Source organism: Orcinus orca, chromosome 20, assembly GCF_937001465.1.
Source record: "Orcinus orca chromosome 20, mOrcOrc1.1, whole genome shotgun sequence".
NCBI classification, from domain to species: domain Eukaryota; kingdom Metazoa; phylum Chordata; class Mammalia; order Artiodactyla; family Delphinidae; genus Orcinus; species Orcinus orca.
Window position 1 is genome coordinate 45738218 of NC_064578.1, and position 27569 is coordinate 45765786.

General features: G+C 48.5%; 1 protein-coding gene and 1 long non-coding RNA gene across 5 annotated transcripts in view; one reads left to right on the forward strand and one right to left on the reverse strand.

Moving 5' to 3' along the window:
* The window catches only part of RYR1 (ryanodine receptor 1), a 118232-nt gene that overhangs the window by 68974 nt on the left and 21689 nt on the right, over nt 1–27569 (forward strand). For 3 of the 4 annotated variants that reach the window (XM_049703667.1, XM_049703669.1, XM_049703670.1), the window contains 18 exons: nt 1534–1593; nt 1861–1998; nt 2530–2642; nt 2835–2931; nt 3383–3489; nt 5306–5357; nt 5490–5558; nt 6862–6961; nt 7270–7349; nt 7443–7519; nt 8474–8547; nt 9185–9202; nt 10264–10344; nt 13769–13857; nt 13952–14080; nt 14169–14273; nt 16528–16609; nt 18712–18899. In XM_049703667.1, coding sequence (XP_049559624.1) covers nt 1534–1593; nt 1861–1998; nt 2530–2642; nt 2835–2931; nt 3383–3489; nt 5306–5357; nt 5490–5558; nt 6862–6961; nt 7270–7349; nt 7443–7519; nt 8474–8547; nt 9185–9202; nt 10264–10344; nt 13769–13857; nt 13952–14080; nt 14169–14273; nt 16528–16609; nt 18712–18899 — 1659 coding nt within the window. The remainder of the gene's footprint in view (nt 1–1533; nt 1594–1860; nt 1999–2529; nt 2643–2834; nt 2932–3382; nt 3490–5305; nt 5358–5489; nt 5559–6861; nt 6962–7269; nt 7350–7442; nt 7520–8473; nt 8548–9184; nt 9203–10263; nt 10345–13768; nt 13858–13951; nt 14081–14168; nt 14274–16527; nt 16610–18711; nt 18900–27569) is intronic. The other variant, XM_049703668.1, reaches the window with a different exon arrangement.
* Nucleotides 7999–9618, reverse strand: LOC125962736 (uncharacterized). Its single transcript, XR_007474396.1, has 2 exons — nt 9405–9618; nt 7999–8411 (listed from the first exon to the last, which is right to left on the reverse strand). It is a non-coding gene; the product is annotated as an uncharacterized LOC125962736 (long non-coding RNA).

Below are 27569 nucleotides of genomic sequence, written 5' to 3' on the forward strand. Positions count from 1 at the left end.
GCTCAGCCCCTTTCTGAGAACCTACCAGGATCCCACTCAGCACCCCCACTGAGCCCCTGGGACCCTACTGAACCCCCAGGATCCCACTAAGGCCCTCCCTTAGGACCCTACTGCATCCTTCTCCAGGAGCCTGAGGATCCACTGGGCCTCCTAGGATGCCCTGAGTCTCCCCACAGGATACTTGGGATGCTGTCAGAACTCTGGGACCAAAGGACCCTAACTGGGACCCCACTGGAAACTGGAAAGGCCACTGAGAGCACCACACCCCTGCCATGCCAGACCTGCTAGGAACCTGGGGACCCCAGCTGAGACCCCATGAGCCCCCCGAAACTCCTCCAAGCCCTCTACCAGGACCTCCCCAAGTCCCTCGGGACCCACTGATCCCCTCGTGACCCCATTGCCCCCCCCCGAACCTCTGGGTTCCCACTGACCTCTCCAGCTCACCACATCTTTCCTCAGGACCCACTGAGCCCCTCGTGACCCCACTGGCCACCCCCCCCCCCGAACCTCTGGGATCCCACTGACCTCTCCAGCTCACCACATCTTTCCTCAGGACCCTGCTGACCCCTCCCCCGGGACTCTGTTGACACCCACCTGAGCCCCCAAAGACTCTCGGGCCCAGTGAGCACCCTGTGACCCTAAGTAGCCCCCAGGATCCTAATGGCTTCTTCCCCAGGACACACTGAAACCTTTGAGGTCTCAATTGACCCTGCCCCTGAATCCTTCTAAGCCCTCTGGGGTTCCAAAGAGGCCTCCCGGGACCCCTCTTATCCATTGTATGGGATAACAACCCCCCTCCCTGATCCTTTGTGGCCTCAGGGACCCAAGAAGCCCTCCCAGGGCTCTGCCCCAAGACCCCTAGAACCCCAGGACCCTGCTAAGCACCCTGACAATCTAACCCGAGGGCCCTGAAGACCACTGACTCTCCCCTGATATCACAAGCACCCCCTTTCTCCTCCTAGGACCTGTTGAGTACTGCTGAGATCCCTACGAGCCCTCCTGGGCCCCTCTGCCCACTTACTTCGTCATGAGGGCCCCCTCTCCTGGGACCCTAAGGAAACCCCACCCTACTGATCCCTCCCTTAGCCTCCGTGTAAACCCCACCAGTGACTTGGGTGATCTGCCTGACCCCCTATGACCTCTGCTGACCTTATCGTCTCCTTCTAATCCCCCTCGCCCACCTCTAATCTTCAGAAACTCCCTGCCCATCTCCCACTTACTCCCAGCCCCACTCTGACCCTCTTCTGACCTTTTTTGACCTTTGGGGATAGCCTCATATCACCCCCTACCTCCTCTCACACCCCCAACGAGGCCCCTCTAATCCTGTCTCTTCAAGGTTCCTCTGTGGCCTCTGATGCCCTCTAGGACTCCTCTCTGACCACTCCTGACCTGTGGATCCTTTCAGTTTCTCTCAGATCTTCCCCACACAAGCCTCTCACCAGTTGCTGGGGTGATGGGGCTGGAAGGGAAAGGGTTGTAGGTCAAGGAGGACGCTTGGCCCTCCGAGTGACCCAGCCTGTCATGTCTCCCCAGAAAGACACAGATGAGGAGGTCCGGGAATTTCTGCAAAACAACCTTCACCTTCAGGGAAAGGTACGCCTCCTCCTCCTCGTGCAACCGAAACGGGCATGTCAGGTTAACAGCAAGAGTAACAGCCGACGTTTGAGCACTTACTATGTATCAGGCATCGAAAGAGGAACCTTGTATTCAGCACCCCAGTGAATCATCACAGCATTGAATGGGGGGTGGAGCGGCCGGAGAAGCCCACTCTGAGCGGAGGGGCGCTTCGAGAAGCCCGGCTGAGAGAGGAGGGAGCGGGCAGGGGAGGGGTCTCATACGGACCGTCCTTCCTCCTCTCAGGTCGAAGGCTCCCCTTCTCTACGCTGGCAGATGGCCTTGTACCGGGGCCTCCCGGGCCGCGAGGAGGACGCTGACGACCCGGAGAAAATCGTGCGCAGAGTCCAGGAAGTGTCTGCAGTGCTCTATCATCTGGAGCAGGTGTCTTACTACTGAGTTGCCGAAGCTTGCGTCTCTGGGCGGGGCCTGGGGCGGTCCTTGAGCCTGTGGGAGGGGCCTGAGGGTGAACCTTGGGACTCTGAGCGCGGCAAGGGGCGGGCCTTTAATCTGTTGGGTGTGGTGACAGTTGAGTTTAAAGCGAGACTTAGGATGGAAACTTTGATCTGGGGGGTAGGACCTGGCGCTAAATCTTGGGCCTGGGAACGGCGACAGGGGCAGAACTTTGGGTCTGCGAGTCAGGCCCAGTGAAGACGCCTTGACTCTCCGGGCAGTGCCTTGGGCGGGTCTTGAGATGGGGGCGGGGTCTGGGTAGTGGCCCCGGGTCTGCGGGCGGGGCGTAGGAGGGAAATTCCAGTCTGATAGCAGAGTGGGTGGAGCCAGGGTGTTTCTTCGGCCCTGTGAGTCGGGCCTGAATTTGGACGTGGGCACTGACGGGCAGTTTCACTCGGGGCTGGAAGTGAGAATCAGACCAGGGGCAGAGTCTGGAGACGTGACAGATAATCCCGCCTCCAGATCGAGCACCCTTATAAGTCCAAGAAGGCCGTGTGGCACAAGCTCTTGTCCAAGCAGCGCCGGAGGGCGGTCGTCGCCTGTTTCCGCATGACCCCCCTGTACAACCTGCCCACGTAAGACATCCCCCCTCACCCATGGAGGAGGGAACCTCTAGGGGCCTTGGAGAAAGAGTGGCTGAAGAGGCAAGAGGATGGAGTGTCAACCCCAGTGGGGTTTTGGGGAGTGGTTAGGGGAGGAGATATGTGGGAGGACAGAGAGGCGTGGACGGGGAGGTCTCGGCGACACCGCACATCTTTCCCCCAAAGGCAACGGGCCTGTAACATGTTTGTGGAGAGCTACAAGGCGGCGTGGATCCTGACTGAAGACCACAGTTTCGAGGGCCGCATGATAGATGACCTTTCAGTGAGCTGGGGCCTGCCTGGGAGTGTCGGGGCACAGTGGGATAGGACTGGGGCCCAGCCGTCCATTGTACACCTCCAGGGGTGGGTCGCCCTTCGCACTGGGGGGTATGGGGACCAGGGCCGGGTGAAGGATGTGGGGGGAGAGAAAAAAAAAAAACAGCCCAGGGCTTCCCTGGTGGCACAGTGGTTGGGAGTCCGCCTGCCAATGCAAGGGACACAGGTTCATGCCCCGGTCCGGGAGTATCCCACATGCCGCGGAGCGGCTGGGCCCGTGAGCCATGGCCGCTGAGCCTGCGCGTCCGGAGCCTGTGCTCTGCAACAGGAGAGGCCACAGCAGTGAGAGGCCCGCGTACCGCAAACAAACAAACAAACAAAAACAGCCCAGCAGGGCTAGGGGGGAGACAGGTGGGGACCCTAGAAGCCCTTCCCCCGAGCCCCACACCTCCCTCCAGAAAGCTGGTGAGCAGGAAGAGGAGGAGGAAGAGGTGGAGGAGAAGAAGCCAGACCCCCTGCACCAGCTCGTCCTGCACTTCAGCCGTACCGCCCTGACTGAGAAGAGGTGAGGGCCCTTCCTAGGTCCCAGAGAGAAAGCCGCGACCTCTGCCCACTCCCGCAACCTCCCTGTCACTCAAGAGAGACCCTCTGTGTGGGAGCCCCATAGCGGATCTTCTAATATCATTTTACTAGGACAGGCAGAGCTCCCACGTACCACTGTGCAGACTGAGCACTTCACAAGGGCATCTCCTCTGAAGTGTTCACGTCACAGGCAATATTGATTTAGGCTTTTTCTAGAAGAAAATGTCTTGCTCAAACAAAATCAATGTACTACAGTATATTATAGGGAGAAAATCAGAATATTATGACAAATTTCCAACAGATGGCAGTGAGGAAGGGGGGCCTTTGTCTATTTCACACAAAAGCTTCGTGTGGGCTAGTGGCAGTCATGGGAATAAATAGCAGTGTTTATTAAATGTTTTTTTATGTGTCAAGCATCATGCTAAACACTTGACATATAGATCCTCTCCCTTAATCGTCACACTATGAGATAGATATTATTATCAACGTTTTTTTTTTTTTTGTGGATGAGGAAATAGAGGCACAGAGATTTGTTTTTCTTATGTAATATCAAGTCAGGAGGTGGAGAGTCCAGGGCTGGGCAGTGGCACAATGACACTGACAGGGACCCAGACTCGTTCAGGATTTCTGCCCTGCCATTCTGAGCTGTTGCCTGGTGGTTACAAGATGGATGCTGACATCCAGGCATCATGACCACATGTCAGGCAGAAAGAAGGGGAAAGGCTTTCCCTTAAGCAAGACCAAAACCTTTTTGTCCTAGGAAGGCTCTCCCTGGTGGGCTTCTGCACATGTTTCATTGGCCAGAATTCTGACATCAGGCCACCATCAGTTGCAAGGGAGACTGGGAAACTGAGTATTCTGTTTTCTGTCCTCTGGGACGGCAATGACCCTGGGGTTAGACTGTCCAGGTTTGAATCCCAGTACAAGGTTTGAATCCCAGTACAAGCTCCATGGTTTGAATCCCAGTACAAGCTCTATGACCCTGGCGAAGAAGGATCTTTGTGCCTCAGTTTCCCTCGTCTGTAAAATGGGGCTAGTAATCCAATTGACCCTTGAACAATGCAGGGGTTAGGGATACTGACCCTCCATGTGGTCAAAAGTCCAGGTATAACTCTATAGTTGGCCCTGCATATCTCCGGTTCTGCAGCCATGGATTCAACCGGCCATGGATTGCATAGTACTGTAGCAGTGTTTCTTCTTAAAATGCACATGTAAGTGGACCTGTGCAGTTCAAAACTACATTGTTCAAGGGTTAACTATATATTTACCTCATTGAATTACTGTGAGAATCAATTTGTTATTATATACCAAGCGCTTAGAACAGAAACCACCCTAGAGTAAACTCAGTGGGTGTTGGCCATTACCTCTGCTGTTATTAGTATTATTATTATAGAGGAGACCTAAGGAGGTGGTTGGTCATAGTTGTCAGGTGAGCCAACCAGTTGTCAGGTGGCAAGATGGCCCCGGAAGCTCCAGGCTTCCATCACACCATCACAGCAACCCCAGTGGAAAGGGAGCAGCTCTATCAGTAGCTTCAGCAAAACTCCCATAATGAATTCCAGTGGACCAGAGTGGATCACATGACCATCTCTTACCTGTTATTGTAGCCAAGCAGATAGAAAGTACTGATTGGCTCAGCCTTGATCACATGCCCAGTCTGGCAATGGAGAGTCCTACCCCATCCAAACCACACAGCCTGAGCATGGGGAGGGGTGGCTCTCCAAAGGAAAACTGGAAGCTGTTATAAGATGGGGTTCCTCTCTCCTGGGTCCTGACTGTCTCCCCACTTACTTCCTCAGCAAACTGGAAGAAGATTACTTGTATATAGCGTATGCCGATATCATGGCAAAGGTGAGGCCCTGCCCCCATTTAGGGCAGGTTCCCTTCCCCCTCAGCTGCAATGCCTGTCCACTGAAAGGGCTGGAACTGGCCTGGGGTATCTCTTCTGTTCACCATCATCTCTAACTGATGCCCTATCCCCAGAGCTGCCACCTGGAGGAGGGAGGGGAGAATGGCGAAGCTGAAGAAGAGGAGATTGAGCTTTCCTTTGAGGTAGGTGGGATCAAGCAGTCCCTGAAGAAAGGGATGGGGGATCCTGACTTCATTATCCCCCATTCAGTCAGCAATGCTCTGGGCCCGGCCCTAGGCTGGGTGATGTTGGGCACATAGACAGCTACACCAAGCAGGCCGTAACAGCACAGAGTATCCACTGTGGTGATGAGGGGAGCTCCAGCAAAATGGTCAGGGCGGGAATGGGGAGGCACGGGCAGAGGGGTCAGGGCGGGGGGAAGCCAGGGAAGCTCAGGGGGGTCATGCGGGCCCAGGCAAGACGCCTGATCCAGCCCGGGGAGAAGGGTTTCAGGGAGGGTTTCTCAGAGGAAGGGATGTCTGAGCAGAAGGATAAAAGGAATGTGCTTGTTGAAGAAAAAGGGAAAGGTGTTCCAGGTAGGGGCACAGCATACGCAAAGGCCAGGCAGGGAGAGAGAGCTCGTAAATGCAGTTAACCCGTCCTTTCACTCATTAAGGTGATCGGCAAGCATTTCCCCAAGTTTCTCAACCTTTTTTGTGTCAGGGTCCCCTTTGGCATCGGATGAACCCTTTCTCAGAATCCTGTACTTAAATGTATAAAACGAATCCAGAGCAGAGGAAACAAGCACATTGAAATAGTTGTCAAAATATGGCTTTAAAACTTTGTGACACAGTAATAGTTGTACTTCTCTATTAATCTACCAAATAACAAGAACTAACAGTGGATCCAGGAGCTACTGTAATTGATAAGTAGTGATGAACGTAAGTGATATTTCGAGGGAATTCCCTGGTGGTCCAGTGGTTAGGACTCGGTGCTTTCAATGCCGGGGGCCCGGGTTCAATCCCGCAAACTGCGCAGTGCGGCCAAAAATAAAAAGGTGATGTTTCGAGATGTCTTCAAAAATGATGTGATACGGAGACATCTGTGATGTGTACGGATGACACAACCACGGATTCTGCTAATGTTGTTGTGATTTATGGCCTCATCCATGATGGAAGGAAATGCTACATTTCAGAGGGAGGATGGGAAATATAAAAGTATAACTTTTTCCCCCATCCATGTTCACAGACCCCTGGGATTCTATCTATTGACCCCTTGGAGGTGCATGGGGCCAGGTTACGATTGCTCCATGCCCAGCCCTGTGTAGGTGCAGGAGGCAAATCGCAGACTTAAGTCCCAGGGGATAGAAGGAGCTTACAGTTGAAGGGATGAGCCAGGGGATGTGGCTGGAGCAGGAAGGCAGCGGTGAGGGCAAGGCTGTGAGGGGGAAAGGCTGGGCTGGTGAGCCTGGACTCATCCAGCTCCGTGGGCCGGGCTCTGCTGCAGGAGAAAGAGATGGAGAAGCAGAGGCTCCTGTACCAGCAGGCGCGGCTGCACAACCGGGGCACCGCGGAGATGGTGCTTCAGATGATCAGTGCCTGCAAAGGTGCCCTGCGCGTGCATTCAGCTCCTCCTGAGTGAACCCCCCCTGTCCCCAGCCCACTCATCCCCTGTGCGCCCAGCGGGCACACGCTCCCACCCCTCATGCATGTGGATTGCACTCACGCACTTGCCTTGCAATTTCTCACCAATTCCTTCAGTCCTGATCACCCCTGCATACACGCCCTTGCACTCTCCTCTGCCCCATTCTCTGACATCCCCCGGGATGGCTGTTTTCTGGTGAGTGAAGAACACTGCTCCCAAACTGAGTGGACCATCCGTTGCCTGCCCCGCCCCCCAACCCATCCCCTCCAGGAGAGACGGGCGCCATGGTGTCCTCCACCCTGAAGCTGGGCATCTCCATCCTGAATGGAGGCAATGCCGATGTGCAGCAGGTAATGGGCGAAGGCACTTGGGAGGGGAGCTGGGAGGGGTGGGAGGTTCCTGTGCGACCCCCAGTTCCCCCTCCACTCCCACCCCCTCTGCAGAAAATGCTGGATTACCTGAAGGACAAGAAGGAAGTTGGCTTCTTCCAGAGTATCCAGGCGCTGATGCAAACCTGCAGGTGGGCTCTAGTGCACATCTTTAGGGAAGCTGCTTGGTGTAGCCGAGCCCCCAGTCCTCGTACCACCTCCGGTTCTAGGTCTGTTCTCTTGGTTCCAGGAACAGAGACACACTCAGACCAGCTCAAATAATAGAGAGTTTATTATAAGGATTCACAAGGAATGATAAGGGAGGCAAAATGCCACAGACTTTAAGAACGAGTTGTATTAAGGATCCAGACAGCTGGAACCGGAAGGTTGTTGAGTCTTCAGGGGACACTCAGGCAGCAGGGCCTTGGGGCTCTTTCCGATGACCCCTATTCGTGTGGCTGCACTGCCGTCTGCCTTTGTTCTCCTCTTGCGGTTGACTGACTTTCGCTGCCTCTCTGAAGCTTTTGCTAATTGATGGTTTCTGTTTCCTTCTGATTTCAACTTTTATACATTTCATCCTTGCCCCACCTGACCTCACAGCTGCCACTGCATAGCTTCTATCAGCTCTTGGTTTCTGCTTCCTCTTTTTTTTTTTTTGTTTAAGATGTTGGGGGTAGGAGTTTATTAATTAATTAATTTATTTATGGCTGTGTTGGGTCTTCGTTTCTGTGCGAGGGCTCTCTCTAGTTGCGGCAAGCGGGGGCCACTCATCATCGCGGTGCGTGGGCCTCTCACTATCGCGGCCTCTCTTGTTGTGGAGCACGGGCTCCAGACGCGCAGGCTCAGCAGTTGTGGCTCACGGGCCTAGTTGTTTCTCGGCATGTGGGATCCTCCCAGACCAGGGCTCAAACCCGTGTCCCCTGCATTAGCAGGCAGATCCTCAACCACTGTGCCACCAGGGAAGCCCTCTGCTTCCTCTTGATTTCAGCTCACTCATGGTTTACGACGGCTCACCACCCTCCACCGTGGGGAAGCTACCAGGCTCTGGAAAAGAGGAGGGCAGAGGCCTCAGCACGTCTTCACCATCTTTCCTTTCTTTCCCTCAGTGTCCTGGATCTCAATGCCTTCGAGAGACAGAACAAGGCAGAGGGGCTGGGCATGGTGAACGAGGATGGAACCGGTGAGGCCTTCTTGGGCTTCCCTCTCCCTGGGGCATCCCCTTCTTTCAGGATCCACCCCCCCCCAATTGCCCAGAGCTCCCTTCCACCAAGACACCTTCCCTCCCCAAGAGCGTGCCCAGGTTTCCCCCCTGCAGTGGTCCCCAGTCCTGCCTCCCCCCCATTCCTCCAGAGTCTCCCTCGCCATGGTCCCACCCCTGGGTGTCCTTCTGTGTTCTCTCACCCATCACCACATGGACCCCACCCTCCACTTGCCCCAAGTCTCCAGCCCTGGTTGCTGTTCTCTCATTAATGTCCCTAATCCGAGTTAATCGAGTCTCCTCTTTGCCGTGTTGTGACGTGCCTAACCTTTCTGCCCTGATCCTCGCCTCCTGCCTCTTCACCTGTACCTACCCGTCTCTCTCTCTCTCTCTCCCCTCTTCTTTCTTCCTCTCTGCTTTTACCCTCTTCTTGTTCTCTTCTTTGCTTCCTTGCTCCTTGTCGCTCTTCCTCTCTGTGGGTTGTTCCTCTCTCTGTGTCTGTGCCTTCATGCCTGACCATGTCACTGTGTGTGTGTTTCTGTCCGTCTCTCTGTCCCCTTCTGCCTCCTTTTCCCCTCTTTTCTTCTGCTTCTTCCTCTCATCCTGTCGGCTGCCCCAGTCATCAACCGCCAGAACGGTAATTCCCCTAGTCCGTTTCCCGCGCTATGCTACTGCCACCCCTTCCTTCTAACCCCGACCCATCCCCTCCACTTGGGGGCTGAGGATCTGGGTCATCCAGGGGAGGGAGGGTCCATGCCCGAGGAAAGTCTCGAGATCAGGGGTCCAGAGACCAAGATTCGGATCCCAGATTAGCCACTAACAACACATGGGACGCTTACCTTCCGTAAGCCTCAGTTTCCCCATGTGTAAAACAGAAGCTAGAGAAGATGGCAAAGATCCCTTTCCAGATGGATGTTCTCGGACTTCCAGACCCAGATTCGCAGTCCCGAGGTGGGGTGAACCCCTCTCCCACCTACCCTGCTCTCTGCGCCCGCGACCCCATGTTGATCGAGTCTGGGGCTCCCATCCACCAACCAGATTGGTTGCCCCCAAGCAGCCACTCTGATTGGTGTGCGTGCCTCCTCTACGCCTGCTCTGGTTGGCCCGAACCTTTGCTATCTAGCCTTCCCTGCCCTACAGCCCACAGTGATTGGCTTCTTTCAGAGGCCCGTTCTGATTGGCGCATGTTTACATGCCTCCCCCTCTGCTTCTCCTGGATTGGCTGCTTTCAAGGCATCTGAGCCAATTGGCTGGCTTTGGATTCCCTTCCCCCTGCTCAATCCCCTCCTGCTCAGAGCCTTGGCGTGAAAGTGACTCTGACCCCCCGTAATCCATTAACCGCCCCACACTGTCCTGGAGGGGGGCTGAGGGAGGTAACAGCAGCCCGAACCTCTGCCAGGTCGACAGACACTCCCAGCTGTCACACAGGTGGTGACATCAAAGGGACAGTGATATTGTAGACAGATACTTGAGGCCCCAGCTTCATGACTCAGGGCACCTCAGTTTCCATCTGCTGATGTCCTAGACTCTGGTGTCGTGGATGCCCGGGGCCCTCATGCTGTCTTTAAAGGGGTGGCTGCTCCTCCCTGCGCACCCCATGCTTTCTGCATGCGTGTGCAGTGTGCATGGGCCACGTGCATGCGTGCTGTGTCCTGGCGCATCTGATCCCTCTGGCCCCTTCCCCCCTCTTCCACCCAGGAGAGAAGGTCATGGCAGATGATGAATTCACCCAAGACCTGTTCCGATTCCTGCAACTGCTCTGCGAGGGGCACAATAACGGTGAGGAGGAGGGGTGGCTGACATAGAGAGAAGGCCAAGGTTTGGGGTCGGTCTGGAAGGGTTGCCTGAGTTGATCTCCAGTCTCCTCTTCCCCTTATCAGTGATGGCCTCAATGCTCCCATCCAGGCCTTGTCCTCAATCCCATTGTCGTTCATTCTTTACTTCTAGCCAGTGTCTAGTGCTGCCTGCCCACCTTCCTAAATCTCTCTTGCATGTCTGGAGCCTAGCCGCTTTGCTTCACTTTCACCTCCTCTAGCCAGTCCAATTCCCCAAAAGCAATCTGCCAAAACCCGATTTGGCCCCAAATCAATTTTCACAAAGGAGCCATTTGCCACATGCCACTTTTCCACAGGCATTTCGCAGCAGCCTCCAAAGTTCAGTAAATGTGGTCAATGGTCATAGTCTGGGTCTGTAGAGGGAAAAACTGCCGGGCATTTTTAAACGCATCTATTAGAACCACCTATTCATTTTGCTTATAAAATACTTGGCCACGAGGAAGGCCTATAGACTCTTGGCTAACTTAAACAAGTTTGAGTTTTCACAACTTTCGTTCTGGTTCTGGCAATATAACCAGATCAAGGATGACACAGCAAGTTAATTAAATACATCATTGGTGAGAAAATACAACCTCGTGTGGCACACAGCTTACAACGTTAAAGGAATAGTTGAAATTGTGAACAGTTAACATTGTACCCAACGCAGTTTCCTATGACAAACGTGTACAGTCTCAAGGTTGTGGTTATAACACTTAGTGGGTGATAAGAAACCACAGACTGCCCAGAAGTTAACCTTCACGATAAGAAAGGGAGTAATTATAAATCTAACCTCCATAGAACCCGCACCCCACTGGGCTAGTGTTCTTTAAGGTAAACGTCTTTAATCTTCACTTTTTTCTTTTCAACAGAGGATAAAGCATGATCCATTGTTTTGTATTATCATAAGCTCTTATGTCCACAGCTAGTTTTTCTTCGAGGTTTATTAAATACCTTTGTGCCATGTGACTGGGGTTTTCTTTCTTTAACAAAGGTGGCATCAGTCTTTGGGGCTTAGAATGAATTTTATTCCCTGGGTCTATGACTTTTCGGAAATGAGAATGTTCTTATGGTGGGATTTCTCTCTCCCACCAAATTTGCAATCTGGTCCTCTGCCCAAATTTGTGGATTCATTAACCAGCCAGTCGAATAAATATTTGAAATATCTTTCAAATCTCAGATGCCTTGCAGGTCTTGAGTATTCAGTGCCATTCAGAGCAGACAAAAGCCGGGGAGCCGTATTAACCATTTAGGCATACAGTCTGATTTAAATGAACACAGAAAAAGGAATTAGAAAACAGGGTTGATGGGAAAGCCTGTCCATTTGCTTATAAAATCTTGAATATTTGAGTATACTTTTCGTCTGTAATGTGAAACCAGGCAAAATGGACATTCAGCCTGATATAGTGATTGTGAAGTGGCTATAGGGAAATCAGGTGGAAGTAAAACTTTGGGAGAAAAAAGCTTTCAAGGGCTGTTGAAGCCATCCTGGGCAACGTGACATTGCTATAACATCAGAAGGATTTCACTGAAGCTTGTTTTCATTGCCTTGATAATTTGATGAATTGGTCATTTGGCAAATGGACCTACAGAGGTTGTTCTCAAACTCAAGCGTACCTAAGAATCACCAGGAGGCCTTTTTAAACTAGGCTTCTGGACCCCATCCCAGATTTTCTGATTTAGTAATTCTGGGGCGGAGCCCAGGAATTTACATTTCTAACAGGTTTCCTTCCGGAAGATGCTGACGCTGCTGGTCTGGGCCCATGTTTTGAGAGTCACTGCTCCAAAGTGCAGCTCTTAACCTCAGCACTCTCTTTAAGGCCCTTTAAGAACAGCTATTGTTTATTGAGCGCTTATGTACCAGGTTCTGTCCTCAGTTCATTATATATGCTAAAGCATTAAAACCTCACCAAAGCTCTTTAAAGTAGGGCCTATTGTGACCACCGTGTTACATATGGGGGAACCAAGGCACAGTCTGCCACACAGAGAGGTTCAATAACTTGCCTGAGGTCACACAGCGAGGAATTTGCGCAGCCAACTCCTACTCATCTTTCAGGTCATAGCTCAGAGGTCCCCTCCTCCAAGAAGCCCTCCCTGACCACCTTGTCTGGGTCAAGCATCTCCTCTGGGCTCCTCCAACCCCCTGAGCTTCCCCCATCACAATCTTTATCATCATCATCATTATTATTCCAGAACTTCTCAACCACACCCTGCAGTAGAGAGAATGGTATAATAAGCCCCCAAGAAGCCATCACTCAGCTCTAACAGTTATCAGCTTTCTGCCATAGAGCAATGTTTTTCAAATAGTGGGAACCAACTCACCAGAGGGTCGTGAATCAAGTTTATCGCAGAGGTTCTCATTCCTAATTGCGCATTGGTATGCCTGGGGAGCTTTACAAGACACTAAAGCTCAGGTTTCACTCAGGCATTCTAATTTAATTGGTCTGGGATGGGGTCTGAGCACTGGGATATTTAAAATCCTCCAGGTATTTCTAATGTGCAGCCAGGGTTGGGAGGTTGAGAACTACACATTTAGTGGGTTGAGTTCAGAATTCATTTGTAGTTAACTAGACTAGTACAGGGCAGAAAATAGCAGAACGTATGGCACATAGTAAGGGTATGTGAAACTTCTGTTTCGGGTATATGTGGATGTAATTTCAGATTAGACACGCGTACTGGGTCTCAGTGTAAATATGTACTTACTGGATTTCCTACTGTAGTTAGAAAAGACTGAAAACTTACTACATGATAATATAAACTTCACAAGGGCAGGGACTTTGTCTTCTCCTACTGCTGTATCTCCAGGGCACATAATAAATGCTCAGGAAATTTGTAGTATCAAAGTATGTGACCAGTCTTCATCTCCCGTTAGCATATAGTATATGCTCAATAAATATATATTAAATAAATGAACAAATAAATAACAAATGCTTATCTCCTCTGGTTCTTGGTAGGTGCTCAATAAATATTTTTTGGATAAATGAATGAATAAATAATCAATCTCCGATCTCCCCAGCACATAGTAGGCATTCAGTAAAAAACTTTTGTGAACAAACGAAGGCTGAATCTCCATTTCCCCCTGCTACATTGTAGGTGCTCAATAAATACTTTGGGGAAAAAAATGAGTAAATGACTGGCCCTCCACCACATCTGGCACATAGTAGGCCCTCAATACATATTTATTAGACAAATGGATAAATGATCCTCCATCTTCCCCTAACACATAGTAGGTACTGATAAAGAGCTTTTAAGTAAATTAATGATTATATGCCTTCCGGCATACAATAGGCCCTCAATAAACATTTATTGCATAAAAGAATAAAGGACTCACTGTCCACCTCCCCTAGCACATGGTAGATGCTCAATAAATGAGTGACTTTTCACCTCTCTAGATTTCCAAAACTACCTACGGACACAGACAGGGAATACAACCACTATTAACATCATCATCTGTACTGTGGACTACCTCCTGCGGCTTCAGGTGAGGCTGTGAGGCCGTCCAGGTGTGACCCGGGTCGGGGTCTGTTGGGCCATGGTTGGCACCAGCAGCCCCTCACACTGTGTCTGCCCCCCAGGAATCCATCAGCGACTTCTACTGGTACTACTCGGGCAAGGATGTCATTGAGGAGCAGGGCAAGAGGAACTTTTCCAAGGCCATGTCTGTGGCTAAACAGGTGTTCAACAGCCTCACCGAATACATTCAGGTAGGGCTCGCCCGCTGCGGCGGGGCGGGGCAGTTCCGCATCCCGCGCCCTGCCTCGCGCTCACGTAGAACCTCTCTCTGCCCCACAGGGGCCCTGCACCGGGAACCAGCAGAGTCTAGCGCACAGCCGCCTCTGGGACGCCGTGGTGGGATTCCTGCACGTGTTTGCCCACATGATGATGAAGCTCGCTCAGGTTCGGGCCTCTCTGTTTTTCATCCAACTGCTTCCAGGCATCCCCCAACTGGCACGTTTCCAAGTTTTGCCCCGTCGGTCCGTGTCGCACCCCAGTGCTCCCGGCAGGTTGCAGACTGGTCCCTCTCCGTGGCCAAATCCATCTTTCTTCTGGATTGGCTCTCTCCATGACCCCGCCTCCTCCTCTGCCACCGCCAATCGGCTGGTTATCCATCTACAGTTCCCTTGGACTGACGTTTGGGGCCCGCCCGCTCTGGTCCAGAGCTCCTCTATGATTGGTTGGTGTTCTTTCCCCTCTGATGAGGTCACCCAGATTCGGACAGGACTAGGGATAGGATGAGGGTAGGCTTCTAGATCTGGGCCTGGGGCTGAAGGGGTGTTTTGCTTCTTTATTCTGCTTGCGGCAGATGACATCTATCCAGGGCATCCATGATGTAAGGTCCCTGTCGAGCCCCGTCTCCCATCTCTAGCATCTTCGTGCTCCCCTTTTCCCCACCACCCCCGCCCCTTTGCAGCCTTGTCAATGCCTCACAAACACCGTATCCATTTGTTCTGCTTCTGTCTGGTAAACATATTCAAGGCTGCCATATGCGCTGCAGCAGGGCCCAGCATCTGAAACGGCACCATCCACATCCTAGACGTCATACATATATCGGTGTATTTATTGCAATAGTTTTCCAGCAGATGGCAATATTCTGTATATTATAATTTCCCAACAGGAAAGAGTCTTGAAGAAGGGAAGCCTTTTTCTAATTTATTCAAAGGCACCACAGGGACTGGCAGAAACCCTGTCTGGTGTCATCTGACCTTTTGAAAGGAGTTGAACTTAAGAATGCAATTTCTTAGTGTCAGTGAGTTCAAGTGGGGATGTTGATGTAATCTTAAAATTCTAGAGGATATTGGTATCTTAGTGTAGTGTTCCAAATCCTGCAGAATTAATTCCTCAGCCGTAGTCTAGGTTAAATTGCAAGGGCTAGAAATCCAATGCAAAGTGGTAGCTTCCAAAAAAAGAATTTATCAGTTCACATCACAGATCAGATCCGGGGCCTATAGTGCTGTTAGTAGAAATGTCCCTCTCCTCTCTAGCTTCATTCTCAAGCAGGTGCTCCCCGTGGGCTGGGAAAATGATGCCCTGGGCTTTCATGAGCTCCACTAACAGCTCCAGAGGGAAGAGAACACCTCTTTAGATCCAGAAAAAGATCTGCCGTATTCTCTTATTCGACTACTAGGTCACATGCTCATTCCTGAACCAATCACCCTGGCCAGGGGAAAGAAAGCTCTGATTGGCCAGTCCTGGTTATATGCCCACCCCTACAACCCGGAAGATGGGGTTAGTCCCATATGCTCTGAGAGTGGGATTGTTGAGAGAATCAAGGGGCTACATCATGGACAGGCACACACCACAGGACTCACGCATCTTAGGATCTTGAGATCCTGGAATGTTGGAATCTTAGAGTCAGAATGCAGAGCTTTGGAACTGTGGAAATGTGTTAGGATTAGAATCAGCAACTCTAGAACTAGCATGGGGTAGAAGGAGCCTTACATCCCATTTATCTGGTACCCTTCCCCTTCCTCCATTTCATTAGGTAGAACCATATGAAATTACCACTTTGTTGGTGAGAAATGACTGAAGACTAGCAATTTTATGTAGCTCAACCTAATACAAATAGGGACCAGGGGGCAGAACTTTGACCATGTTGGAGACTTCTGTGGACCCTACATGAGACACTGTGACAGGAGAGCCATTCTTCCCAAATGGCTTACCAGAAAGCACATAGCTGTGTCCCACAGCCTTCTTCCTGAACCCAGAGTCCCACTTTTTCGATCACACATTCATTCAACAAACATGTGTCAAGCACCCACCGTAGGCCAGGTGCAGTGCTGAACTCTCATCTCTTCTCAGGTCTGTGTCACTGTCCCCAGTATTTGCCCCTGTCTGTCTCTGTCTCTCTTGGCTCCAAGCATCTGCTCTCAGGTCCCCATACACCTCCCAGTTCTCCTTGTCTGCCAGCCCTTGTCCTTACACGTCACCTGTTGGGCCCACTTCCCCCAAAGTGCCAATCTCACCCCACAGTCTTGTCTCTCTGCCTTTTCCCCTGCTTCCGAGGAACATGTCGGGACTCGGGTCCCCTCGGAGGTAAGACGGGGAAAGAAAAGGGGTCTTAGGCCCTGCTGGGTGGGTGGAAGCAGCTGGAGGTGGGGGAGGCGTCTCTGCTGAGAAGAGCCCTCACGAAGTTGGGATGTGGGGTCTCTAGGACTCGAGCCAGATAGAGCTGTTGAAGGAGCTGCTGGATCTACAGAAGGACATGGTGGTGATGTTGCTGTCACTACTAGAAGGTAAACTCCTAGTGGGTGGGGGTGAGGGGAGGGTACCAATGTTCAGATGATCCTAAAAATGGCCCTCTGAGACCCAGGAGAGCCTAACCTTCAACCCCATCTGATATCATGTGAGGGTCATTGCATTTAAGTTGCTATAAGAAGCTCAGCAAACACTTACTGGGCACTTATTATGTGCCAGGTCCTGACTGTAGATATAGTAATTTATTGGATCGCCAGAGAAATCTTAATTAGGTGGGTGGCCTGGACACTTTTTAAAATTTATGCACTGAATATTTATTTGCTGAATATGTCATTTAGCTCTTGCTGCCTAACAAATATACCCAAAACGTAGTGATTTAAAACAACCATAATTTATTACTAATTAATAAAATTATTTAACTTGTAGACGAAGACTTTTTCCTATAGAGGTTCATAACAGCATCCTCATTCTTTTATATGGCTGCATAGTACTAATTGCGTGGGGATACAGTGATTCATTTAACCACACCCCATCAATGGACATTCAAGGTTCTTAATTAAAAAATATTTTGCTATTACAAACCATGTTGCAATGAATAATCCTCCTACAATGTTTTAAATTTTTGGTAACTAGTCATCAGCTTTTAAAAATCAGATGTAAAGGGACTTCCCTGGTGGCACAGTGGTTAAGAATCCACCTGCCAATGCAGGGGACACGGGTTCGAGCCCTGGTCCGGGAAGATCCCACATGCCGCGGAGCAACTGAGCCTGTGCACCACAACTACTGAGCCTGTGCTCTAGAGCCCGCGAGCCACAACTCCTGAGCCCGTGCACCTAGAGCCCGTGCTCCGCAACAGAAGAAGCCACCGCAAGGAAGAGTAGCCCCCGCTCACCGCAACTAGAGAAAGCCCGCCCACAGCAACAAAGACCCAAAGCAGCCAAAAATAATCAATTAATTTTTAAAAAATCAGATTTAACAATCAAAAATCCCTTTAAACATTTTCCTTGAACAATTGAAAGATTCAGTGACCATGCATCCACATTCTCACATGGGAAAAATCAGCTGAACTGGATTAAATAACTGTCATATCAATGTTCAATCGGATTTTGATGACTGCACTATGATTATATAAGAGAATGTCCTCGTCTTTAAGAATATATATGTGGAAACGTTTAGGGGTAAAAAGGCCTCACGTCTACAGCTTAGTCCTTAATGGTTCAGTGAAAAAAAAAATAGAGAGGGAGAGATATTATAAAGCAAACATGGCAAAATGTAAACAGTTGATGAATCTGGAATACATGAGGGTTCCCTTGCACTATTCTTGTGAACTACCTGTAAATTTGAAATTATATGAAAATTGAAAGGTACAAAACGAAGCTGGAGCCAGTTTGGGGAGTTCCCTGGCAGTCCAGTGGGTAGGATTTGGGGTTTTCACTGCTGTGGCCCGGGTTCAGTCCCTGGTGGCAGAACTAAGATCCCGCAAGCTGTGTGGCACAGCCAAAAAATAAATGAATAAATATAAATAAAATTCTGTTAAAAAAAAAAGGTGGAGCCAGTTTGCTTTAGAGGGGGTGTGGGGTCCCAGTTTACCACAGTCTCCACCTCTCCCTGTTGTCTTGTCTTTGGCCTACCTCACTCATCTGTGGACCTGCCTGGCCTCTGTGGGCTAGTGGAAGGCTTAGGTGGTGTGAGCTCTGAGGTCATGCAGCTCTGGGTTCAAGTCCTCCCCACCCCCTTTACTGGCTGTGTAACCCTGAGTTTGAGACTTTCTCTGAGTCTGTTTCCTCATCTATAAAAACGAATAGTGACACACGTTCCTTACAAAGATGAGGTCGTGTCAGTGCAGCACGTGGCATGGCATCTGGACCCGCCATTAGTTCATGCCATTGTTATCCTTGTTGATGACTCCCCCAGCTATCGGGGGAGGAGGACATAGACAGAATCAGCCAGGTTCACACCTGATGCCGAGGCAGATCAGAAAGTGACCCTTGCCCTCTGAGGGGAGGTACAGGAGCTGGCCAGGGAAGCTTCCACCAGCGCAGTGGATCCTGGTGGCTCCTGAGCTGGAGAGGGAGGCAAGCCCAATGCGGATCCAGAAGGGAGGCTCTGTTGAGCCACACTGACCTGGGGCTGCCTGCAGGGAACGTGGTGAACGGCATGATTGCCCGGCAGATGGTGGACATGCTTGTGGAATCCTCATCCAACGTGGAGATGATCCTCAAGTTCTTCGACATGTTCCTGAAACTCAAGGACATTGTGGGCTCTGAGGCCTTCCAGGACTACGTCACTGACCCCCGTGGCCTCATCTCCAAGAAGGACTTCCAGAAGGTGAGTACCGGAAGGCGGATGGGTGGGGTGCCAAGTACCAGTCATGCCCTTCCTGGCTGCCTGCTGTAGGCAAGAGACTTCTCTGGATGCCTCAGTTTCCTTATCTGTAAAACGGGGATAAAATTATCATCCTTGGACTTGTTTTGAAGATGAAATGCATCAACACACATGAGAACTTTATTTCTATTATCATTATTAACAGTCATAATATTATCATTATTATAAATAGAGATCAGTTATTCAGTTGATAACCATCTATTGGGTTTCTCCTCTGTGTTGGGCTCTGTGCTGATACCATGGACACAGCAATGATTGAGACAGACGCAGCCCTGCCTTCATGGGGCTTATAGACTAAAGGGAGAGGCAGTCACTAATGACCACTGCAGGTCTAAATAATGAGGCTGTTAGGAGGGAAATGCAGGAACCAGCTCTGTCCAGGAGCCCACTCACCTGCCTCTGCCAACCCTTCCACCCCAGGTAAGCCACTCATCCGCTCTAAGCCTCAGGTTCCTCTGTGAAGTGGGGCTAAGATAATAACATTAACTGTTTCACAGGACTGCTTTGAGGTTAGGCAGTGGGTGAACAGAGCCTGGGCAGTGCCTGGAACACAGTAGAGTACAAGAGATATTACCTATTATTATTACTGACAGATCTTTTCCATCACCATTTTGTTAAATTTTTCCTTTGAAATAACTTCAGTCTTATGGAGGAGTTGCAGGAACAGTACATAAAATTTCTGAATACCTTTTCACCCGGATTGCCCAAATGTTAACTTTTTATTTATTTATTTATGTATTTATTTATTTATTTGGCTGTGCTGGGTCTTAGTTGCAGCACAAGGGGTGTCTTCGTTGCGGTGTGCGGGATCTTTTAGTTGCAGCATATGGGATCTTTAATTGCGGCATGCGTGGTCTTAGTTGCGGCGTGTGGGATCTAGTTCCCTGACCAGGGCCCCCTGCATTGGGAGCTCGGAGTCTCAGCCACTGGACCACCAGGGAAGTCCCCCAAATATTAACTTTTTACCTCATTTGCTCTATCATAATTCCTCTTTACCTCTAAATACTTCAGTGTGTATCTCCTGAGAACAAGTTCATTCCCTGACATAACTACAAAACAATTATGCAAATCAGGAAATCAACATTGAGACAATCCTGCTATCTACAGACTTTATTCAGTTTTTGCTCTTGAAGAAATTTTTTTCCTTGTCAAGGATCCAGTCCAGGATCAGGGATTACATTTAGGCATCCTGTCTCTTTAGCTCCCTTCAATCTGGAACCCTTCCTTGATCTGTCTTTGCCTCTTACGATCTCGATATTTTTGAAAAATAGAGGCCAGTTGTTTTATAGGATGGCCCTCAGTGTGGGTTTGTCTGAGTTTTCCTTGTGATTCGATTCAGGTTATACGCCTTTGGCAGGAATATCAGAGGAGGGCTATGTCTTTCTCAGTGCATTCTATCAGGAGGCATGTGATGTTGGTTCTTCCCATTACAGTTGGTGTTAGCTTGGTCACATGGTGAAGGTGGTGTTTACCAGAGTCTCCACTGTACTGATACTATCGTTCCCCTTGGTATCTTGTGAAGATGTGCTTTGAGACTATGTAAATATCCTGCGCACCCTCTCAGGGTTAGCATCGATCAGTGATACTTGTCTCAACGATTACTACTATGGCAGTTGAGAAATGGTGGTTTTCTAACTTCCCTGTACCCTTTACCTTTACTACGTACCTTTTTTCATTTTATTGCAGTATGGTTGACTTACCATATTGCAATAAAATGTTGTGTTAATTTCTACAGTATAGCAAAGTGATTTGGTTATACATATATGTATATATATATATTCTTTTTCATATTCTTTTCCATTATGGTTGATCACCACAGGATATTGAGTATAGTTCCCTGTGCTGTAGAGTAGGACCTTGTTGTTTATCCATCCTACATGCGATAGTTTGGATCTGCTAATCCCAAACTACCAATCCTTCCCTCCCCCACCTCCCCCTCTCCCTTGGCAACCACGAGTCTGTTCTCTATATCTGTGAGTCTGTTTCACAGATGTGTTCATTTGTGTCATATTTTAGATTCACACATAAGTGCTATCATGTGGTATTTGCCTTTCTCTTTCTGACTTAGTTTGCTTAGTATGATAATCTCTAGGTCCATCCACGTTGCTGCAGATGTCATTATTTTATTCTTTTTTGTGACTGAGTAATATTCCACTGTATATTTGGACCACATCTTCTTTATCCATTCATCTGTCAATGAACATTTAGGTTGTTTCCATGTCCTGGCTATTGTAAATAGTGCTACTATGAATATAGGGGTGCATGTATCTTTTTGAATTATAGTTTTCTCTGGGTGTATGCCCAGGAGTGGGATGGCTGGATCGTATGGCAACTCTATTTTTAGTTTTTTGAGGATCCTCCGTACTGTTTTCCATAGTGGCTGCACCAATTTACATTCCCACCAACGGTGTAGGAGGGTTCCCTTTTCTCCACACACTAGGTACGATTTTACTGTAAGGAAGAGTTTTTCCCTTCTCCTCCATTTATTTATTTGTTTGTTTGTTTGTTCGTTCATTCACTCATTCATTTGTATGGGTATAGACTCATGACTTCTTATTTTATTCTAGGGATTGCAATCACTGTTGTCCGTCAGCATTTAAATAAACCCAGGGTCTCCTGAGTTGAATACAAAGTGCCCCATGCCTCCCAGTTGCCTTCTGAGAGCCTCCCTGCCTCTCTGTCTCCCCGCTTCTCAGCCACGCCTCCCAAGAGCTATCTACCCTCACTCACTCCTTTCTCACCTCCCACTCCTTCCCTGATTCGGGGCTTCTGTCCCTGTCACTCTCCTGAAACTACACCAGCTAAGATCATCAGTGACCTCTTCACCCTAAATCTTTCCTCTGACTTGTCATCTTGGCCGCGTTTGCCACAGTCGGCCATTTCCTCCCCCTCAGCAATGCCTTGCTCCCCTGGGCGTCTGTGCCACGCATTCCTGGGACCCCCACCTTCCCTGCCAATCTCTCGCAGCCTCTTTTTTTTTAATATCTTTATTGGAGTATAATTGCTTTACAATGGTGTGGTAGTTTCTGCTTTATAACAAAGTGAATCAGTTATACATATACATATGTTCCCATATCTCCTCCCTCTTGCGTCTCCCTCCCCGCCACCCTCCCTATCCCACCCCTCTCGGTGGTCACAAAGCACCGAGCTGATCTCCCTGTGCTATGCGGCTGCTTCCCACTAGCTATCTATTTTACATTAGGTAGTGTATATATGTCCATGCCACTCTCTCACTTCGTCCCAGCTTACCCTTCCCCCTCCCCGTGTCCTCAAGTCCATTCTCCAGTAGGTCTGCGTCTTTATTCTTGTCGCCCTCGCAGCCTCTTAAACATCACTGTCCCTGAGCCCTGCACCTTCAGGAATAAGAGCTAATATGTATCATGTTCTCACTCTGTGTCAGGTCCTGTGTGTAAATGAATGTTAATTTACAGTAACCCTTAGGTAGTAAGGACTTTTTTTTTTTTTTGGCTGCGTTGTGTCTTCGTTGCTGTGTGCGGGCTTTCTTTAGTTGCGGTGAGCGGGGGCTACTCTTTGTTGCGGGGCGCGGGCTTCTCACTGTGGTGGCTTCTCTTGTTGTGGACCACAGGCTCTAGGCATGTGGGCTTCAGTAGTTGCGGCTCATGGGCTCTAGAGCGCAGGCTCAGTAGTTGTGGCACACGGGCTTAGTTGCTCTGCGACATGTGGGATCTTCCTGGACCAGGGCTCAAACCCGTGTCCCCTGCATTGGTGGATTCTTAAGCACTGGACCACCAGGGAAGTCCCAGTAAGGACTATTTTTTATTCCCATTTTGCAGAAGTGGAAACTGAGGCACAGGAAGGTTAAAGTGCTGTGCTTAAGGTCACACAACTGATAAGTAACAAAGCTGGGATTAGAACTCAGGCAGTCTGGTTCCAGAGTACACTGCCTCCAGATTCATCCACTAATCTAGCCTAATAAACAGTCAGTGAGCACCTCCTGGGTGCCAGGCCCTCTCTGGGGAGTCCCAGCTCGACTCTCAAGACAGGCAGGTTAGGGTGAGAGTCTCAGTAGGGACTGCAAGAGAACCAAAAAGGACGATGCAGGAGCTAAAGTCGCATCATTTATAATTTTAAAATGACTCTACTCAGCAAAGGAAACCATCGACAAAAAAAAGACAACTGGGCTTCCCTGGTGGCACAGTGGTTGAGAGTCCGCCTGCCATTGCAGGGGACGCGGGTTTGTGCCCCGGTCCAGGAAGATCCCACATGCCGCGGAGCGGCTGGGCCCGTGAGCCATGGCCGCTGAGCCTGCGCGTCCGGAGCCTGTGCTCAGCAATGGGAGAGGCCACAACAGTGAGAGGCCCATGTACTGCAAAAAAAAAAAAAAAAAAAGGCAACTTACGGAATGGAAGAAAATATTTGCCAACCACATATTTAATACGGGGTTAATATCCAAAATATACAAAGAAGTCATTATAGCTCAAAAGCAATGAAACCAATAACCCAATTTAAAAATGGGCAAAGGACCTGAATAGACATTATTCCAAAGAAGACATACAAATGGCCAACAGGTACAAGAAAAAGTGCTCAATATCACTAATCATCAGGAAAGTGCAAATCAAAACCACAGTGAGATATCACCTCACACCTTTTAGGATGGGTGTTATCGAAAAAACAAGAGATAACAAGTGTGGCAAGGTTGTAGAGAAAAGGGTATCTTTGTCCATTGTTGGTGGGAATGTAAACTGGTGCAACCACTATGGAAAACAGAATGGAAGTTCCTCAGGAAATTAAAAACAGAACTACAGTAGGACCCAGGAATCCCATTTCTGGGTATCTATGCAAAGGAAATGAACCTATAATTGCAAAGCGATGTTTGCACTCTCACATTCATTGCAGCATTACTCATAATAGCCAAGGTGTGAAAACAACCTAAGTATCTGTCTATGGATGAATGGATAAAGAAGATGTGGTATGTGTGTATGTGTGTGTGTGAAATATCATTCAGCCTTGGTGAAGGCTGGAAATCTTGCCCTTTGCAGCAACATGGATGAACCTGGAGGGCATTACACTGAGTGAAATAAGCCAACCAGAGAAAGACAGACACTGCATGGTATCACATATGTGAAATCTAAAAACAAAAGTCAACTCAGAAACAGAGAGTAGAAAAGTGAGTGGTTTCCATAAGCTGGGAGGTGGTGGAAAAGGGAGAGGTTGGTGAAAGGGTACAAACTTTCAGTTATAAGGTGATTTTTTAAAAAATGGGCAAAGATCCCTCCTGACGATTCAGGGTTTCACAAATCACAAGGTTTGATGTCACGTACACAACATTTTGTAGCTCAATATCTGTTTCACAAAGTTACAATCTGTAACTTTAAAAGTGCATTGGCTTTATTTTTTGAATAAATAATACATTCACATAATTTTTGAAGTAAAATATAGCAAAGTATGAAGTGTGAGAAGTCTCATTCCCGCCCCTTTCTCAACCTACGCTTCCTTCACCCCCACTGCTGTGAGTAAGCATTAGTTTCTTTTTTTGTGTCCTTCTATCATTTTCTCCAGATATTATTTTCCTCTTTTCTTACATAATAGGTAATAAGCTATATACATTGGCCTGTATCACTTAACAATATATTCTAGAGATATAGGGAGTGTCCTGATTATTTTTTATAGGTTTCCAGTACTCCACTTTGTGTATATATTATGGTTTATTTGATTATTCCCTGTCGATGGACACTCACTTTTCCCCAGTCTTTTGCCATTACAACACATGCTGTCATTAGGGCGGCCATGGATAGTTGTGCACGTTGTGCACTGTACAAAGGTGCCATTTATAGGACAGATATTGTAAATTTGTACTGCTGATTTCCAGTAAGAGTGTTGAGGAAGGCTCCACATGGGCCACTAGCAATGCTGGCTAGAACAATTACCTTTGTAGGTACATCACTTTGTACGTGCAGTTGTATCTAAAGGTAAACTTCCAAAAGTGGGATTGCTGGGTTAAAGGGTAAATTCATTTGTCATTTGGACAGATCTTGCCCGCATTTTTCCTTCTCATTAGCAAAATGTGAGACTGCCTGTTTTCCCACAGCCTCACCACCAGACCACATTGTCAAATATTTGGATTTTTGCCAATCTGATAGGTGAAAAGGGTACTGAGTGAAGTTTTAATTCACATTTCTCCTGTTACGAGTGCAATTAGGCATCTTTTCATGTTACTTCTTTTGTATTACTTGTTCAGTGAACTGACCATGTCTTTGGTTTACTTTTCTATTGGGATGTTGGTGTTTTTCTTCTTGATTTCTATATTTGGCTGACGATAACTTTGTTAGTGATATGAGGTGTACTTCTTTCTCCTAGTTCAGCATTTGTCTTTTGACTTTGCTTATGGTGGTTTGTTATGTTGGTTGGTTGGTTGGCTTTGGGGGGAGAGGGTTGGCCATGCATAAGACTTGATTTTTATGTAGAAAATTATTTTAAATATTTTATTAATTTTTAACAGAATAGATAATACAGGGATTCAGTCCTTTTGTAGAGAAATTCAGAACTTATAGCTATGGTTGAGGTTACCTTTGGTCCCCAGACCCAACCCTACTCTCATCCCGCCTCTTCAAAGGCTGCCACAGTTATCCTCTAGATGTTCATATCTCTGGACATTTATTTCTGCATTTCCGTTCATATGTAAATCTTCACTGAAAAATATATAGAGGGCTTCCCTGGTGGCGCAGTGGTTAAGAATCTGTCTGCCAATGCAGGGGACACTGGTTTGATCTCTGGTCCGGGAATATCCCACATGCCGCGGAGGAGCAACTAAGTCCGTGTGCCACAACTACTGAAGCCCGCGCACCTAGAGACTGTGCTCCGCAACAGGAGAAGCCACTGCAATGAGAAGCCCGCGCACCGCAACAAAGAGTAGGCCCCGTTGTCAGCAACTAGAGAAAACCCGCGTGCAGCAGCGAAGACCCAATGCAGCCAAAAATTAAATAAATAAATTTATTAAGAAAAGAAAAATATATATAATTATTTTAGGGCTTCCCAAGTTCTTCGTGGTTGACAGTGTTCTTGACAGTTTGCAAAACATGTCTCCAATGATAAGTACTTTGCAGATTCCAAAACATCTACTACAGTTTGGAAAGCCCTTCCTGGTGGGTGAAAACACATTTCAGGCTACTAATTTATTCTTAGTTAGCACTATTTTGTGGTTTTCTTTATTGTTTTTTGTTAGCAAATGTTTTTGTACCTATCTCTAAATTAAAAGACTTCCTTTTAAAAAAACATCTTTATTGAGATATAATTCATATGCTATAAAATTCACCCATTTAAAAGGTACAACTTAATGTTTTTTTGATATATTCACAGAATTGTGCAAGCATCACTACAATCTAATTAGAACATTTTAATCACCCCAGAAAGAAACCCCATACCCTTTAGCGGTCACTTCCATTTCCCCCACTCAGGCCCCTGGCAGCTAATCTACTTTCTGTCTCTATAGATTTGCCTGTTTTGGACACTTCATATAAATGGAACTATACAATATACGGTCTTAAAAAGCTTTCCTTCTACTTAACGAACCACAATGTCATTATCACTCCTAACTAAAAACAAAGCAATAAAGACAAAATGAAAAAGATCCATAGTTCATTAAATCATCAGATGTCTGGCCAATGTTAACATTTCCAGATCTTCTAAAGACCACATATAATTTTTTGTAATTTCTTTGAAGCAGGATCCAAACAAGGCCACCCAGTGCTATTGGTTGGTATTTCTTAAATTCTCCTTTTTTTTAAAAAAAGAAATTATCTACTTATTTATTTTTGGCTGTGTTGGGTCTTCGTTGCTACGCGTGGGCTTTCTCCAGTTGTGGAGAGCAGGGGCTACTCTTTGTGGCGGTGTGCAGGCTCCAGTAGTTGTGGCACATGGGCTTAGTTGCTCCACAACATGTGGGATCTTCCCAGACCAGGGTTCAAACCTGTGTTCCCTGAATAGGCAGGCAGATTCTTAACGACTGCACTACCAGGGAAGTCCCTGGTTGCTGTTTCTTTAAACCTCCTTTTATCTACTGCTGCCCCTCCATCACTTTTCCCTTACCTGGCGGTTTATCTGATGGATACCTGGGGTGCTGGTCCTGTAGAGCAGCACTGCCCGATAGAAATACAATGAGAGCAACACATATACTTAAGAAATTTCTGGGACTTCCTTGGTGGTCCAATGGTTAGAATCCACCTTCCAATGCAGGGGACGCGGGTTTGATCCCTGGTCGGGGGAACTAAGATCCCGTATGCCACGGGGCAACTAAGCCCACGCACTGCCACTACTAAGTCCACGCGCTCTGGAGCTCTTGCACCACTAGAGAGAAGCCCATGCGCCGCAACGAAGAGCCCGTGCACTGCAAGGAAAGATCCCGCGTGCCGCAACTAAGACCCAACACAGCCAAAAATAAGTAAATAAATATTTAAAAAAAAAGAAATTTCTAATACTTACATTTAAAAAAAGAAGTAAAAAGAGGGCTTCCCTGGTGGCGCAGTGGTTGAGAGTCCACCTGCCGATGCAGGGGACACGGGTTCGTGCCCCGGTCCGGGAAGATCCCACATGCCGCAGAGCGGCTGGGCCTGTGCGTCCGGAGCCTGTGCTCCGCAACGGGAGAGACCCCAACAT